A 17,843-nucleotide genomic window follows, 5' to 3' on the forward strand; every position below is an offset into this window, starting at 1 on the left:
AAAGCCTGCACAAATAAGAATTTCTTAAGATGTTTTTGAAGGAGTCAGTAGATCCATCAAAGACAGAGGGAGAGGAAGATCTTTCCAAAGCTTATGAGAAAAAGCCTGGAAGGATTTCTCTCCTCTGGTCCTGAACCGTGTTCAGGAACCATCAGTAGATTCTGATCCACCAGATCTAAGAGCCCGAGCTGGAGTGTAAGGCTTCAATGCAGCCAATGCAGAGTTTTAAGGATTGGGGAAATGTGAGTTCTCCTACTAGAACGGGCCAGAATTCTCACATCAGATATCAGACATCAAACATCAGACATGTGATTATTTTATGAATGACGTTAAAAAACATAATTATAAATGAATGAATACATGTCAAAGAACTACATGTATGAATATATAAACAGTAATCTTTAACTTTATATACAGTATAATATAATGACAATACAGTGAAATGACAAAACCCATTAATTATTATACGTACAAATAATAAATAAATAAATAATGTATATACACAAAAATTGTTTATTTATGTTTGTATTTATTAATAATTGTGTCATTTATCATCCTTCATTATTATCCTATCCTTATTTCAAGCAAAATATCGAGTGAGCTTTAAAGACAGTTATCAGGTGAGTTGTCATTCTGTTTGCCAACAGTGACCTGAGGGTCTGAAATAGAACAATTGTCCAGCTGTTGTTGACAAGAGCTGCTAGGATTTCCTCTAGTTACTGACAATTCTGGCAGGGATTTGTAAGAAATGATAGACAGCTCTGTAGCAGGATAATGGGGCACAACATCTTTCCGATCATTTCTGTACATTGATTGATCATCAACAGCCAGAGTCGTCATGCTATTCAACCTTCACTGACTTTGGACAAGTCGACAAGTATAAGCGCAGCTGTGGGATTTCAACATTCTCATATATCTTTCCGATGGAGATATCTGTGGGAAAGGGAATTCTTTTGAAATCCCAGAGATAAAATTCAAAATCAGATTCAGGACCCTTGGATGATTGTCCGTCTGGAAAGAACAGCGATTTTCCTTGTTGAAGTATCTCTTTATATCCATCCTGAGTTTTAAGCGAGATCTTTATTGTCCCCCCGCCTTGTTTCGCCCTGACCTGTTTTGTCAGTTGGCCATCGTTGTGAAACCAGCCAATTTCAACAGTTCTTGTGGATGACTTTGGTCTTCCTCTTCTTTTTTTATTGTCTGGCTTCTCCGCCTCTGTGTGCTGGTTTCCTCCCCTGAGTTGGAGGTTCTCCCTTAGTTTTTCAAAAAGTCCGTTCCTTCTTTTGGATGTTTGCTGCCTGCAGAAGTTGAGCAGAGCAATCCTGTCTCCATATGACGGAAGGAAATCTGCCAGTTGATCATCTTTCATTAAAAGGATGACCTCACTGTCAATCTGTAACAGGAGACATGTCTGTTAATATAGATCTATCCATCTATTCATCTATACGTTCATCTATACGTCCATCTTTACATTCATCTATAGGTCCATCCATCCATCCATCCATCAAGCCATCTATACGTTCATTTATACATCTATCTATCCATCTATACGTCCATCTATCCATCGATCTGTACATTCATCTATACTTTCATCTATACGTCCATCTATACGTCCATCTATCCATCCATTCATCCATCTATATGTCCATCTATTTATCTATCCATGCATCTATCCATCTAGAAATCCATCTATTCATCTATACGTCCATCTATCCATTTATAAGTGCATCTATGCATCTTTGGGTGCATCTATTCATCTAAAGGTGCATCCATCCATCCATCCATCCATCCATCCATCCATCCATCCATCCATCCATCCATCCATCCATCCATCCATCCATCCATCCATCCATCCATCCATCCATCCATCCATCCATCCATCCATCCATCCATCCATCCATCCATCCATCCATCCATCCATCCATCCATCCATCCATCCATCCATCCATCCATCCATCCATCCATTTGTGCATCTATTCATCTTTACGTGCATCTATCCATTTCATGTTCATCTTGCACTCACAGCTATACCTTCTGCTCTTGCATCCAGTTTATAGTCTTCTCTTCTACATCTCGACCTCTCAGGAACGTCAAAATTTCGGACATGTTTCTTGCCATCATGAATCTGTGGACAATAAGGGAGGATTTTTTTTTTCAGTGAAGTCAGGAGACACAGGTGACGAGCAGAGTGAAAGTATGATGTATTCTATTCTATGCAAATCTTTGTATCCTTTTTTCTTTGACCTATGTTCTTTATACTTTATAATTCCTTGCACTTTGTCTGTTTGTTTGCATTTTGTTCTTGTTCATCCTATATTAATATATGATTGTTAAACATTTAAAGCATTAGAATCAGCATGCCTAGATTGACTTAGTGGAGCAATATTAGGCTGTTATATTTCTTTAATTCATGCATTCCTGAATGTGGAAACATTGTGTAGTAGTTGAAATATTACAAGTACTTTTGAACTGAACTTAGTATGTAGTTCACACATGTAAGCAAAACAACACTTTCAGAAGGTTTAATGTATTTTAAACCATCTCATCTAATGCATACCTGTTGCGCAAATGCTCCTCTCAAGATGCAACACTAATAGACTCAGAGAGTCATTCACTCCTCGTGCTATTTTTTAAATTCTGAGTTTGGGTGCAGGAGCAGAGTTAAAAGATGATATATTATTTTCTGTATTATGTTCTTTGATCTTTGTTCTTAATATTTGGATGTTCATCCCTTGCACCTTGTTCTTTTTATTGTTCTTTGTTCTTTTTATTGCACTTTGTTTTTATGAATCTATTGTCTGCTGTGAACTGGAAACACAAATACCTGAAGGAGATCTCCAAAGGGATAAATAATAAGTAAATAAGTAATGGCTATTTGTAGTTTGTAGTTTTGTATTTGTATAAGTGTCTTTCTAGACCAGGGTCACAAAGCGCTTAAACAATCAAAAACAATACACAGTTAAAATATATACTTTAAAAGGCCAATATAACAAAGAGACAAACACAGCAGCCCAAAGAAAATTAAGAGTGAGCCAAAACACATAAAAAGGTATTTAGATGCTTCTTGAAGGAGTCAGTAGAATATATCATCTCCATGTCTGTCTGTCTTTCTGTCTGCCTGCCTGCCTGTCTGTCTGTCTGTCTGTCTGCCTTGGAAATACTGACCATATGTGATGTACTTGAGATTGGGCTCAGATTCCAAAAGCGCTGTTGAGCTGGTTACGACAGACTTTACTCTCCTAATAAATGTATTTTGTAAGACTTTAATCTGGTGATAAAGTATTTTTGTACAACTAATCTATACGACTTTCAACACATAACAGCTATTATTCTTTGAGCGGCCATGTTACTTCATCGTGCCTTTATTATCTTTTTTTCCTTTATCTGCACTGGTTTGCTTTTAGTACAACTGATAGGGTTTATTAGTTAGAATTCAAGTCTCCCTAATCGCAGTAAATGTCTTGGCTTTAAATATGAATTTCTAATGCCACATTTTACACACACAAAGTTTAATTTCTATGCTGTTAAAATTATTATTAACACTGACTTCCATACATATCCTTGGTTGCACAAATGTTAACACTGACTTTGTTAATGTTTAACTTTTAACATCAAAACTTCATTTATTGACATTAAATGTTCTTCTTCGTTTAATTGTTTTAATTGGTTTTTTTTACACGTTGAATTTTACCATAAATCATAAAGCGCTTCAATTTTTAAATTTTTTAAATAAGACTGATTCTGATGGTGTAAAAGTGTTAGAAATGTATATTCAAAAGTCTGACTAAACACTTTTACTTCCATATATTTTGTCCATCGTTCAAGGATTAACATAATTTATTCTCAGTATACAGCATTTGGAAATCAAACTATTTATTAAATCATTAGTTAAGTGATGCTTATTTTGTTCAAAGGTTGCTTTGCTTTTCATCATTGTTTAAGCTCATATCATTCTTCTAAATGCTTTCTAGTGCTAGACTGAGAGAGCAACATCTGGAGAACATCACTGTGTGTGCTTGTAAAGGTTTGTATATGTGGCACGACAGGCTTTCATTAAAACCTTTATTTACCAAAATAAAAAGTTAGACATTCCCAAATACAAAGGCCAACGCTTGCAAGTAACAACCTCCTCTCTGACCTTTTCTTCTTTTTTGGAATAGCAGCAGATTTGACACAATCAGCCAGAAAACATGAGATAAATGTAAGAGAGGAAACATGCTCCGGTGCAAGAGAGAAACATCTGTTAAAACACAACTTAAACCAAGTCAGAAAAAAATAGATTTAATTTGAAATGCACATTAAACAGTAAGACACATGTTCTTACCACAAAGGTGTGTCATGACACAGAAGAAGAAGAAAACATCCTCTCACCCTCCACAAAGTAAACACATTCAGATTCATATGAGGGTTGAGAACAGAGAAGTTGGTCAGTTGAGTTAGCACCGGTTGTTGTCTCAGAGACTGAGGTGAGAGTAGCTATTGCTGCGTTCACACTTGTAAACACTGTTGTGTATCTGAAAGTAGAGTTAGGAATAATGCATTGTACACAACAGAGGCACGGCTGCTGTGTTAACTTCCACACTTTTCCACGTCATGCTTCATCACCGGTGACTGTGAGCTGGAGGATGCAGGGAGAGAAAGTGCTAGTCTGTCGACCCACTTGTTGAGGAGGAACAGAATCTGTGATTGGCACATGGTCTGACACCGAGTCGTGTTACACCCTCTTCTCGTCACAACTTTTGTCTACGTTCCTGTGTTGTGTTTCATTAATCCTACGTGGTCGCGTGCCACACATTCACTTGGAAACAAAACAAAAAGATGCTTGGCTACAACTGCGAGCACGGTGGAGAAGTCAGTGTCAGAGTCTTAAGTGCTGCAGCTCCGTGGTTTACCGGTTCAGGACTTGAACACGTGCACTGCTCTCACTACATACTGCCTGCAGATGGGACACTCGTTCATCCGCTTGCCGCACTTCGTGCACGTGACCATGTGACCGCACTCCAGGAGGACGCAGTCGATCAGCGCGTCCATGCAGATCCTGCACAGGTTGTCATCCTGGATCGTCAGCGGAACCTTTTCACCATCTATGACGAGAGAACAACCTCCTTTTCAATCGTTGCAGCATCTGCTTATCGGATATGATTGCATGATGGATCAAAAATATAACTCATTGACAGGTACAATCATTTTCTACTTTATTTCTCTACAGTTAGGATAAGACCTGCATAAAGTGGTTATGCATGGTCTTCTACTTGTATTCACTTGACCTTCACAAGGTCCAGAACCAAACTTGAACTTTTAGAAATGTTGTCATTTTAAAACATTTATTATGCATCTTTATTTATTATCACCCATGTGTTTATCCTCCATTAAGGCTATTTCAACATATTTATCCGTCCTTTTTTTCTTCTAGTTTGTATCAATGATAAATGACACTTTTGATCCTTTAAATAACGTATTTTACGTCATAATTATTAATTTATGATTTATATTAGGTACATCTAATTCTACAAAAGGGTATTGTATATTAAATACATAATACATACATTAATTAACAAATGTGCTTCTAAATTGTGTATTTTTATTCCAAAACATGCCTGCTTTTAACACATTTCTGAATGTTTTGAGGCAAAATTCAAAAGAGTGGATTCATTTAATAGGACAGTTTCATTTACTGTACCTTCTTTTGACCAATTATATAATTGTACATTGTTCTGTTTATTTTCTCTAATTTTGTTTAAACAATAAAAATAAAAAATAAAAAAAACACTACAGGAGATTTAATTGTCCAACCCTGGTTAAATTGATCAGGAACAACAAAAGTGTGAAAAGTGGAACCAACATTACAAGCACGCTTTAAATGAGAGATGATGACAAAGCGACAGATGTTAACCTTGAGCACATCCACAAATGCCTCTTGTTGAGCAAAAGAGTCGGGAACTATTAAAAATGATAAATTTCAAAATGATCATTTATAAATAAATGTATACAAACGTAACTAAAAGGTATAAATAAATGTGAGAGTAAATATAAATATTTTGAAATAATCAATCACTGCTTAAATAAAAGATGAAAAGTAGAAAAACAGAAATAAATAACGAAATACATTACAAGTAGAAATCACTATTAAATAAAAGTTAAAAGTATAAATAAATATATACATATACACAAAAAAAAGCCCAGTTGCTTGACGAAAATAAAATCAGAATTGATTAATACATTTTATATGAATTTATTCCTTTGTTTATGTATTTATATTCATGTCATTTATTGTCCTTCATAGGGAAGAAGCTCCACACTCTACACACTGCTCGGGTATTGACCAAGAATGAACAGAGGAAGGTTATGGATGGTAACCATAGCAACAGTGAAAGGCACACCACAAACCTTACCTGGAATAGCACCGTTGCGAATAGGAGGAGGGAAGGCCACCACTTTGGTGAGTGAGAGAGGTGTGAGGTAGAGATAAAGAGCTCATCTTAGTAGCATTAGAACAAGAGAGCAGACTGATACTGATCAGTTTAGAGAATAAAAGAGGCTAGAAAACATACCTGTGGCGACGTCACTGCTCACATTTTTCACTGCAGACAAGAAGAAAGACATTTTCACGATGCAGTTAATTTCAGGAGGCGAACGAAGCGACGACTCACTTGACTTCCTGTTCTCCTCCGTCTCCCTGTAGAGTCTGCTCACTCGCTCCACCAGCTCCCACTTCTCACAGCAGCCCGAGTAGTTGACAAAATTCCTCACCAGGATTTCCTTCAGCTGTCTGACCGACAGATCCTCGATGTCCCTCAAGCTGGAGATATCTGTGAGAGACGCTCGGGTGCGACGCCGCGTCTGAGGACTCACCTGTTGTGGCGAATTGAAATATTCGTAGGTTTTTTTTCGCATGTTTGTTGAACAGTGATGTTCACAAAGGAGGCGCAGAAGGAGGTTGGATTAAGAATAAATTGCTAGAAAATAAAAATACACTTAAATAGCTATATATATTTTTGTTCACAATACCTAATCGATATTCAACATATTTTTATTGTCATCACCTTTAAAAAAATAATATTTAAGCATATTTTATTTTATAAGTTTGTACAAGATAAAATAATTAGATTTTAATAATTTACAATTACATGTCACATTTACATGTACAGCATTTGTTAATTTTTTGCAAGTAAACCTCCAGCCACTAGATGGCAGCAGTCACCACTTCCTGGGAAGAGATTCCTGGGAAGTCGTGGACAAGAGGATACAGTCGACTCAGCAGCTTTTAAAAGCTGATGCTTGGTCTTGTTTTGATTTAAAAAAAAACATGAAAGTATTTGTAACTTATTAAGTACTTGTGCAAATACTACACATTTCTTGTTCTTCCTACAGAACCGCAATAAATGTATCATGATGATTGTATCGCTAGATTCTTGCCAATACCCACCCCCTAGTGAAGAAGGTCAAGAGAAAAGACAGAAATTGTCACTAATACTAATGTCTATTGTACTGTAGTTGATGTATTTATTATCATATTATTTATAATTTTGTTTATTTATGTTTTTTTGTATTATTCTTATTTAATTATTATAGTTTTGTTATTTTCAATATGTGTACTGTATGACTTTATATAATGTTTATCTATGCAAATACCTCAAATTACCCAAATGTGGGGAAAAATAAAGGAGTATAGCCCAATTAATAAAGGTATATAAAGGTTCAATATTCATATTCAGTATATATATATTTATATTTGTTTTACTATCCGGACGCTCATGATCCTCGACTACATTAATGTAATATACACATTCACTTTACCACAGATAAGAACAAATAATTAAATGAAATGTCAAATATCCCAATGAAGGGATTATTAGACGACGTTACCTCGGGCGTGTGATCACTGGGGTCCAGGTTGAGGAGAGACACAGATGTGGCATCGCCGGAATCCTGCAGGACAAAACATGGCAGACGTTACGATAGAAGAAACAATGTTGAGGATTAGGATTAGACGTTTATAATCCAGCCCATTGATAGTGTGTGAACAACAACAAGGCTCCACAGTCTCCATTCACAGAGCAGATTAGCGCTCTAACAGCAGGCGGCATATATTTAGCTGATCCTGTCTGCCAGTGAGCTGTGCTTCTTATTGTGTCTCACCAGTTTGTGTCCTGGTGTTTGTTTGTATCCACACTTTCTTCTTTCGATGAGCAGGAGGAAGCAACAAAGAGGAAACATGTCAAGAGCTCTTAAGTAGCACAACACTCGAGTCTCTTTGCCGTTTTTTTGTTTTTGTTTTGGACGGCAGCTTCCTGAACATTTGCATTCATGTGATCCGTGGACAACAATAAACCTTCAGTGAGGCAACATTTACAAGGACACGAAGAGATGAATAATGGCCTTTGAAAAGAGGCTGAATGTCACAATTGTTGGTTTGCAGCTGATTCTTCTGACTTGTGACATGACTTGCAAGGTGCACACAACCCATTACAATACAGTGTGTGTGTGTCAGGGCTATACTTCTTATATGTTTTTGTATCGTTTAAAGGAGAATGTTGCGCCTTTTGTGTGTGTATTGGCAAGAATCTAGCATTACGATACGCATCACGATACAGTGGAAAGGATACTATTTATTGCAATACCGTAGGAATAACATGATTAGTAGTTTTATCCGACTCTGGTTTTGCAGAATGTACAGACCACATGACTCTTGACAAAGTCGTTACTGATTTTGTCAAGAGTCATGTGACGACTCTTGACAAAATATGTCCAAGTCGAGTGAATCCTCTCGTCTTCAGTCATCCCCAGGATCACGCAGGATTTCATTGCTCCTTTCAGCTGCAGGGATGTAATGACTGCTGCCATCTAGCTGCTTAGAGTATAATTGCAACACAAAAATTAACAAATGCCTCGAATATTTGAATGTTAATTGTAAATTTTCAAAAAATATTTTAGACACGTTTTTATTGAACTACAAACCATTAAAAAATGAATTAATGAATTGAAAGGTAAACCACACAAAATGGAATATCGATACAATATTGTGAAAATAAATATATTCGATATATCGATATTTTCTCACAGCACTACTTTTACAACTGGATTGAAATGTAATAAAAATGATCTACTGCTGTCTTTTCTTTCATCCATGCAAACAAGGGGCAGCAAGACGAGAGCGAGTCCTGACCTGGTTGGTGTCAGAGCTGTCACTCCTGCTGAGCGGCTCCTCCTGAGACACAGCAAAGGTCGACAGCTCCGATGCCGACTGAGTGGTGGAGGGCGTCGGCGAGTAGAGGGATCGCGAGTTGAAGCTGCCCGTCTCCTGGTCCTCCTCTTCCTGGATGCCCTGGTGGCACAGCACCAGCTCCACCAGATCCTCCTTCTCCCTGCAGGTGTCCGAGGGGATGTTGTGGAGGATCAGGTACTGCCTGAGGTCTCTGACTCGTAGGCGCATGAGTCGCGGCCTCTGGAACGCCGTCGCCTTCAGCAAATGACACGTGGCACAGATGCGTAGATTCTCCTGCAGCACTGAGCAGAGCGAGCAGAAGTTCTTCCTGCAGTCACGGCAAATATACTGGAAGAGAATCAGACGAATCAAGAATCAAAAATTAGTGTTGAATATGATTTCCATCTTCACAAAAACATCCTTTCCTGAATTTTTTAACATTTCACATCTGCTCGACTCCCTCAAGGCACTCGAGTTTCTTTTAAGTGACAAAAATCAAATAGTAATACATGCAGGAGTTGAGATTACCCAACGGTGTGAGTGAGTTCCTGCACCAAGTTAACAATTTGCAAGAGCCTGAGAACATGATGATTATTTAGGAACACTGGATGTAAATATCAAAACATTTTTAGACAAATCAAGAAATGTTACCAATCCTTAAACACTTTTATTATTTATTCAAACCTCATTTACATCATTAAAATTTTGTTTTTTGTTTAACACCACATGTTTATTATATATTAATAGAATTATAATTTCTAATGTATTTACACGAAACAAAACAAAATCAAAGGTGAATTGATAATTTAAATAATTAATTAATTAATAATTAATTTTAAATCTCAATTTATTTTTGCATGAAAAAACATTAAACTTTAAGATTATATTAGCTACAAGTGTATTTCATTTATTTGCCCTTTTTGGTGAATAAGAAAGGACTTTTTTTTACCATTCTGTAATATGCAATAAAATATTTAAACTGCAAAAATAAATCCATTAGGTAGAAATGTAGCACCACTTAAGAAAATGTAAGTAAGTGGTTCCCAAAAAAAAAGTATAAAATATACATAGAGATTTATGCCTGAGGTTGGTAGAGTTTGTGAATATCTTAAAAAGGGTTACTTTTTAATCCAAATTGGCGCCAGTTTCTCTGACTTTTTCGGCTAGATGGTCAAATGAGAACCTGTTAATCAGACTCTATCAATGGCAAAGTGTATAAATGTATATATAGATATATATATATATCTATATACAGTATATATATGTAATAAATCCAACACAGCGTCAGCGACCCACCTTCCTTCTGAAGACTGAGAAAGCCTGGCCACAAGACTTGCATACTAAACCAGGACTCCCTGAGCTGGATGGGGGGTAAGTGGAGTATCCTGCGCTGGGGGCAAACCTGAAGGGCCCGGCGCCGGCCCCGAACCCCGGCTGCTGGCCTCTGACAGCCCCAGTACCCATGACTTCATTCAGCAAACCACAACATGAAGCCCACATGGACGAGGCCCCTGCCTGTGAGTGACAAAACGCAGAGAAACGCGTTAAGTATTTTACAAGCAACAGCAAATCATTTTTATGTATAATGCCTTTAAAGGTAAACAATTACTGGGAGAAGGCAAACCAGTATGGAAGTGAGAGAAATGAAGGGATGAGATACATCAACATCCTCCATTGATACTAATTCAAGTGTACATTCATGTTAAATATATGATTAAATAGGAGACTCAACTCGTGTTTACCTACTGGCATGTGTGAGCCCAAGGCTATTAACCAAAGTGGTGTGTATCGTCAAGAGTCTGATGATACGATACATATCACGATACAGGGGCAACAATTTGATAAATTGCGATACTGTTGGTACAAGAATATATCAGCAGTATTGTCAGAGTACCTTACTCTGGAGCTACAGAATTTACAGACCACGTGACTCTTGACGAAGTTCTAACGGCTTTTGTAAATTTGTCCAAACATCAGCTGTAAAAGCGGTTGGAGTCGACTGTATCCGCTCGTCCTCAGTCATCACCAGGATTTCATTTTTTCTTTAAATGCAGAGGACGTAATGACTCCTGCAAGCTAGCGGCCTGTATAATTGCAACAAAATTATTCACATTATTATTATTATTATTATTATTATTTCCTTTATTTTCTGGAACTCATGTTGTGTTATCAGTTTTATCTTGCCCTTTAAAGTATATATTTTATTGAATATTGTTTTGATTGTTTAAGCGCTTTGTGACCCTGGTCTGGAAAAGTGCTACACAAATAAAAATGAGTTACTTACTTACAAAGGCTGAGAATATTTTCATGTTAACTGTAAATAATTATCGATAGTTTTTAATTCGAATTTTATACATTTATACAATCCTTTGAAAATTAAAATATATATATGAAATAACCATGATAAAAAATGTATTTGAATGCCTAAAAAATGTATTTAAAAAACCCCTGAAAAATCGATACAGTGCTGTTGAATATCGATACAATACAGTGAAAAGATATCACGATATTCAGATCCCGATATCACGAAATATCACCTAAGCTTATTTCTTAAATGCCATCTTTAGTTCTGCAACAATCCTGATCTATAAATGAAGAATTAGAAAACACAGGCGAGTTTTGATTCCAGCGGTGACGTCAGTGTCAGCTGCTCGTCAAATCAGAGTGACACCATCGCCCACGATAACCATGGCAACAAGAGCCACCACGGTGCGTCACACACGGACGCAGCTTCATTATTGATGAAGAGACTAAAAGCCTTCGGCCACAGTTCACACAATAAAGCGAGCAGACTGGAAAAACAGGCGAGTGTCGAGCGCCAGCAGCAAATACGACTTTCAACCCTCAGTGAGGTGTGAAAGTGACAGGATGACTAATCGATACGCATCGATCTAATGACCTGATCTCGATACTGAACCACATTAAGTTCTCAAGTGATCAGAGCTAGTGTTGATGTCACATAATGTTGGCTAAGAGGCTAGGTATCTGAGATCATTGAGGCTAGGATCCGCACAGATGCTGAGACTCACCTTCATGGCAGCACCAGAGTGGACCCAGCAGTCCAGGCTGACATCACCATCGCCAGAAGAACCGTCGCGATGTTCTTCTCCAACAACAGGGCTCGACCGAGGGCAGGAGCTGACCTGCTTCTTCTCGATGTTCTAGCGTCGAGCTGCAAACATTGGAGTTACGCAGTATCACCCCCTGCTGGTAACTGTCAGAGACCTGGGTTTGTTTTTCAAATACTGCATTTGGATTATTACAGCATCAGGTGGAAATATTGAAGTTTAAAATGTATGGTTGTTTTTTGCAGAAGTATAGTGGACGAGTCACAAGGAAACACTAAAGCATAAACAATTGATCATACACTATAAATAGCAAATCCCAAATAATCCAACATTTCTACATGTGGGTCATTCTACCGAGCCCATGGGTCGTTTCCATTTTTTGATTGATTAAATCAAAAACATCCACGACGATCCATTTTAAGACATTTATATTTAGAAACATTTTATTTTATTTTATTGTAGCCAAGCTGTCATTGTTCATGGAGCAGATTAATTGATCTCTACTACTGTATATTTGTGACAAATTGATTTCAAAGCATCCAAAGTCTGGATTTAACTAATCAGTTTCCCTATATATATTGTCTCATAACAGACCTGGGCAAAGTGGTCCTCTGACAATATTTATGTGGCCCTTGTGAGGTCATGTAGAAACTAAAATTTGTATTTTTGTAATTATTTCGGATATTTACTGGTCTTTAAAAATGACAATAGGATTTTTGTTTTAGAAGTAATTTTCAAGAATATGTATTATGTATGTGGGTATAATAACTATATTTGGAAATTTTTCTTTTAAATCTCTTTTAGATAAAGGTAATATTAAAAATATTATGAATATAAAAATAATAATTTCGGCATATTTAGATTTTATTTATTGCTTATATGCTCTTCGCTGCTTTATTTAGTGTGATGGCCCCTCACAAAAATAAAACTGTATAAATTTGGCCCCTGCAGAAATTGAATTGCCCACCTCTGTCTAATGTGCAGGTATTGTTAAGCAGGACCAGTACTATTTAAAACCTGAAAAAAGCATCATGATAAATTGTTTGGGAGCTTGAGACCTTGGCTCCTGCATGTGTTCCAGTGTTTCTGTCTGTCTCTTTAGGCCACAAATGATTCGATCTATTGTTTTAATATTCACTTATTTTTATTGATAAACGATCAAATAGTTCATTAATAGGGTGGGATTTCCTATCAAACCTCAGGAGGTGACGTTGCATACCTATTACAGTAGAACCTCTGACAGAAATCCTTCAAGGGAAACTTCGAGCCACTGATCGTTTAGCGTGATGACGTCAGATGAGCGCTGTATTTCGAGTGTCAGCGCGCGCGCCAGCAGGAAGTTGACAAAATTGTTTTTATTTAGTGCTTGAAACGATGCAAAGTTCGGTCTCATCGATCGGTTCCATGACAATGTTCGAGGATGAATCCGTAGATGTACGTTTGACTGACGGGTCTCAGCTTCAGTTGTCGCCGTGTGCCTGCGAGTTTATGTTTACTTCTGGGGGTCCACTGGCGACCACCCAGAGAGTCCGCCAAAGGACCAGGTTCACCACCAGCTCTTACAGGGTACATCCATGAACTACTATCTTCATCCCACCTCCTGTCTCACTGTGTTTTCATCATGTTTCAGGAGATGACGTCAGCAGCTTTGACCTTTAGAAATAAATATGCCACTCGACCGTATTTACCTGTCGAGCTCATCCCTGCTGCTGACAGACAGGTGCATTTAGAAACATTATTTGTTGTTTTTATTATTATTAATTGTGTTTGTGTTTGATAGCCACTGGCCTCCAGCATTGACGCAGAAGTGCAGTGGCCAAGATGGTCTTCCAACTGTTGTGAGGTCGGTGCTGCCGGAGAAACACTAGTAAAGGCGGAGGATGGACGAGCCGTGTTAAAAGTGTCCCCCTCGGGCGAAGACTTCTCCGTCCAGTTCTCCTGCAGACTCAGCCAGCTGAACCGTGGACGCCGAGACCACTGCAAGGAACCCAAACATGTATGTTAGATCAGTACGGTTATGTTTTTACAGTTCACTGAAAGTATGTCTCCTCAGATTGAAGATTCGTACCAGTCAACGGTGGTGGTCCAGCACCACTCCTGCATGTGTGTTCCTCCTCCCTGGTGCCACCCACTCTCCTTGGCTCGGAGTCACAGGTCCGCCCGTCCGTCCGAACCCACAGGAGATGAAGAATTCCGAGACTCAGACGAGGTCAGAGCACCAGGGAGCTCATTTGAGGGGAACTCTGCTCTTCCTCTTGCCCTCCCTCTGACATGTTTATCACCTCACCGTCACAGGTGCGTCCATCACCATAATATCGTACCATTCTGCACTTTGCTATGATCATTATTTCTTGAAGGTGGAAAGGTAAAGACATCACAGAGCAAGACTCCCCTACAGAGCTTCTCAAGGTGATGTGGTGTAAAGGAATGACCTACAGGTATATGACACTTTTAATAGTTTGAGTAGCATGTTTATTTCTGCAACATTAAGTTATAGTGTATGTATGATTAGTAAGTAAATATAATAGAAAATAAAATAAAGAAATAACATTTAATTATTGTACAATGTACAATGTATAAATGTTTAATTGAATTACCTTCAGTAATAAATTTAACGGGACAGGATGGTAATATTGTAGTTAAAATGAGCTTCTACTTTAAAATAAACAGATGAAAATCAATCAAAAAGAGAATTTACATTCATTAGCTCTGAACGTTTACCAAATTTATAAAATAAACTATCTTGAAGGAACTTAGCCTTTTTAATAATGTGTTTTTAGTCAATTTATTATGCTCTAATATTCATAACTAGCTGTTGTTATTTAAATCGGAGAGACATTCTGCCACCTTTACATTCGAAATATGGTCTCGTTAATTGTTCTTCCTCTTTTTTGTTGAGCCATGCACCTGTACTTTCATAGGATTCTGAGTGGAGCTGTTCCAGTCGTAGAAGTGTCTCTGGATGATGGATCAGTCATGCGTTCTAATGGCGTCCTTAGCAATTATTTTACTCACTACAAGCCAGAGTTTCACTCAGATGGGGTGAATATTCTATTTCTATTTACATCTTTGCATTATCTTGCATGCCTAATTCAACATTCTTTTCATTTTTCAAACCCACCAGACTATTTTAAAGGTAACAGAACTCACACACCATCTAAAAAGTCTTCCTCCAGATGTTCCTGGACGAAGTTCTGTCTCGTCTATTGTGAGACGTGCGAGCAGGTAAGAAGCGTCTGTGTGGTGACGTATATCTGCACATCTCATCCACCACTTTTCTTTTCTTTTCTCAGGATCCTCAGTTGCTACAACCAGGCCAAGCACTCGCTGAAGTTGTCCGTCTTACCGAGCTGTTTGCAAGAGGTGACGGACTGGACAATCAACAACAATGTTTTTTCTACTTCTCTCCTTTTGTTGCAGGATTGCACATTGACAACGGCAGCATGTCGGACTAATCCAGCTCAGAAAGAGCAGCATCAGCACGAACACACGAGAGAGAGCTTGTAAGTTTTTGTTAATTATTGTAATTTAACTTTCATTAAATAAACGTTTTGCAGGTCGGGTCTGGTTTCTGCAGAGCTGGAGAAGATCAAAAGATTCAACTGTATCCTTCAGTGTATAGTTTTTTCTACTTGTTTTTTCTGTTTGATTGGTGTTGTGCGCTTTGACGTTTCCTGACCAGTTCTGGTTGACAACGGCTCCACACCTCTAAGAAGCGCAAGAAAAACAGAGACCAGTTCTGCAACAGTCGTGGAAGAGACTTTGAGCGAGAATAGCATTAGAGAAGCTCTTCAAAGGACGTCTCGGGTCCTGCAGGATATTGATTTAGTTCTCTCTCTCTAATTACCTGAAAGGTCCTCAATGTTGACAGAGTTTTAATCTTCCCTGTAGTCTCATGACATGATAACAGTGATCGTCATTGTTGATTATGGTATTTAGTTCATTGTTGGCTGGTTGTTTTGTAATAACTATAATATATCTTATCTGTCTTTTTTAGTTTATTCCAAAGCTACAATTGCACAATGTGAAACAGAAAAACACGTATTTATGAAGCTAAACAATCCCAGTTCTTCTTTGGTGCTTATAAAATACAATCTCATTTCCTGGGCTGAAAACTTTGATCAGTTAAATCTGATAAGTTAAGACATATAATGATTTATATAATGATTGATTGATTAAAGTGCCACATTGTTTTTCGTTGTTTTTTTTCATGACTGCATGTTTTGTTGTCCTAGAATTTTGAATTCAACACAGCTTTACCTAACTATTTGCAATTTATACTATTTATACTTTTATTATCATGATTTTCAAAAATATTTGACAAATGGTTTAATTGCAAAGTTTGCTAATTTAGAATATTAACCAGCCAATGTCAACACTTGAATATTTTGTGCTTATATTAAACATGTCAACTATAATATCAATAAAGGTTACAAGATTTATTTGTTTTCACCCTTTTTGCTTATATAGAGACGGATTATTTTGTCTACCACGAGTCTAAGACTGGATCCTAATGTGCTGACGCCCTTCTAATTTTAGCACGTTTTACATCTATATAATGTGGCTCTGTTGAGACTGCAAGTGATCCCATGCTTTCACAGTTTCAACAAATTTAAGAACAATTTTTATTGGTTATTTATGTCGATAATGTCTTATAATTATAAGAAAAGAGTTGTTCGAACAAAAGGTAGAACTTTATTGATCCCTCAGGAGGTCTCCTTCGGGAAAATTCAGGAAAAACAAGGTTCTCTAAGCACTCCTGCATATACACAATGGCTTAAGGATATTCTACGCTTTTAGAAAAATATTTGGACCAAATGTGTCAAATCACAATTTATATTAGCACCAGAATGTACTGAAATTTGGTTTAATTACAATAGTTTGTGCATTAAGGCCAGGATCGAGCTGTCTTTCTGTCTGTCTGTCTTTCCGGCCGTCGATCCTGGTAAAAGAGATTTTAATCCCAATGTGACTAACCTGGATAAATAAAGGATAAATAAAAAAAAATATGTGACTCATTGGTCTCAACTCCATTTTCCTTTTTTTTGCTTTTGAATTGGTTTAGATTATATATATTTTTAATACGTTGCATTGTGCAAACACTCATTAAAATCGAACTCCTGTGTTGTTCTCAGTATTATCTTGATCTTTAAAGTATGTACTTTTTTGAGTATTGTTTTGATTGTCTAAGCGCTTTGTGACCCTGGTCTCGAAAAGCGCTATATAAATAAATATTACTTACTTACTTACTTAAAATTATATATTTTAAATTAATTCAAATTATTTATGAAATCAAAGCATTTTCGTTTGTTTTTTTTCTCTAATTGATATAAAGACAAATTGACTAGAAAAAGGTTGGTTTAAATATTCTTGTATCTTCATACGTATAACTTGTGGTTAATCTTCCGCAAGTAAAACAAATTGGCAGCAATGGGAGTGAACTATACACAACCTTTCTCAATGAAGCCGGCCCCAGATCTGTATTCTAGAACGATTCGTTATATATTCAGTTTCGGATGTAAAACATTCAGCTGACACTGGATCTGTACGACAATACGACACGACATCAC

General features: G+C 37.3%; 3 protein-coding genes across 5 annotated transcripts; 1 reads left to right on the forward strand and 2 right to left on the reverse strand.

The window, feature by feature from the left end:
• Positions 1 to 776: 776 nt before the first annotated feature.
• LOC148088231 (uncharacterized) lies at positions 777 to 3,205 on the reverse strand. Its single transcript, XM_087804680.1, has 3 exons — positions 3,166 to 3,205; positions 2,032 to 2,125; positions 777 to 1,393 (listed from the first exon to the last, which is right to left on the reverse strand). Exons 2-3 carry the CDS (start codon positions 2,119 to 2,121, stop codon positions 842 to 844), a joined length of 642 nt encoding a protein of 213 aa, XP_087660806.1. The 5' UTR covers positions 2,122 to 2,125; positions 3,166 to 3,205; the 3' UTR covers positions 777 to 841.
• Positions 3,206 to 4,265: 1,060 nt separating this feature from the next.
• On the reverse strand, positions 4,266 to 12,354 carry rnf34a (ring finger protein 34a). Of its 2 annotated transcripts, XM_087795203.1 has the most exons (8): positions 12,235 to 12,354; positions 10,502 to 10,720; positions 9,167 to 9,553; positions 7,867 to 7,929; positions 6,651 to 6,852; positions 6,552 to 6,581; positions 6,393 to 6,434; positions 4,266 to 5,084 (listed from the first exon to the last, which is right to left on the reverse strand). In XM_087795203.1, the coding sequence occupies exons 1-8, from the start codon at positions 12,238 to 12,240 to the stop codon at positions 4,897 to 4,899; spliced, it is 1,137 nt and encodes a 378-aa protein (XP_087651329.1). In that variant the 5' UTR covers positions 12,241 to 12,354; the 3' UTR covers positions 4,266 to 4,896. The 2 variants fall into 2 exon arrangements, with proteins under 2 accessions (XP_087651329.1, XP_087651338.1); XM_087795212.1 differs by lacking the exon at positions 6,393 to 6,434 and having other exon boundaries at positions 12,235 to 12,353.
• Positions 12,328 to 17,287, forward strand: c1h5orf34 (chromosome 1 C5orf34 homolog). Of its 2 annotated transcripts, none has more exons than XM_087795191.1 (11): positions 12,328 to 12,415; positions 13,904 to 13,993; positions 14,054 to 14,269; positions 14,327 to 14,568; positions 14,631 to 14,711; positions 15,195 to 15,315; positions 15,398 to 15,498; positions 15,567 to 15,636; positions 15,694 to 15,776; positions 15,831 to 15,877; positions 15,956 to 17,287. In XM_087795191.1, the coding sequence occupies exons 2-11, from the start codon at positions 13,907 to 13,909 to the stop codon at positions 16,114 to 16,116; spliced, it is 1,209 nt and encodes a 402-aa protein (XP_087651317.1). In that variant the 5' UTR covers positions 12,328 to 12,415; positions 13,904 to 13,906; the 3' UTR covers positions 16,117 to 17,287. The 2 variants fall into 2 exon arrangements, with proteins under 2 accessions (XP_087651317.1, XP_087651309.1); XM_087795183.1 differs by lacking the exon at positions 12,328 to 12,415 and adding an exon at positions 13,624 to 13,839.
• The last annotated feature ends 556 nt before the right edge of the window (positions 17,288 to 17,843 follow it).

Source organism: Callionymus lyra, chromosome 1 (assembly GCF_982586985.1).
Source record: "Callionymus lyra chromosome 1, fCalLyr1.hap1.1, whole genome shotgun sequence".
Lineage (NCBI taxonomy): Eukaryota > Metazoa > Chordata > Actinopteri > Syngnathiformes > Callionymidae > Callionymus > Callionymus lyra.

Bases quoted from the DNA above. Each gene is read 5' to 3' on its own strand.
- LOC148088231 (XM_087804680.1), bottom strand. From the start codon at position 2,121: ATGATGGCAAGAAACATGTCCGAAATTTTGACGTTCCTGAGAGGTCGA. The intron at 1,394-2,031 runs GTATAGCTGTGA...CTCCTGTTACAG, and splicing joins ACTGGATGCAAGAGCAGAAG to ATTGACAGTGAGGTCATCCT.
- rnf34a (XM_087795203.1), bottom strand. The intron at 7,930-9,166 runs GTCAGGACTCGC...TTTGTCCTGCAG, and splicing joins ACAGCTCTGACACCAACCAG to GATTCCGGCGATGCCACATC. The intron at 6,853-7,866 runs GTAACGTCGTCT...TCGCCACAACAG, and splicing joins CCAGTGATCACACGCCCGAG to GTGAGTCCTCAGACGCGGCG.
- c1h5orf34 (XM_087795183.1), top strand. From the start codon at position 13,648: ATGCAAAGTTCGGTCTCATCGATCGGTTCCATGACAATGTTCGAGGAT. The intron at 13,840-13,903 runs GTACATCCATGA...ATCATGTTTCAG, and splicing joins TCACCACCAGCTCTTACAGG to GAGATGACGTCAGCAGCTTT. The intron at 15,878-15,955 runs GTATCCTTCAGT...TTTCCTGACCAG, and splicing joins GAAGATCAAAAGATTCAACT to TTCTGGTTGACAACGGCTCC.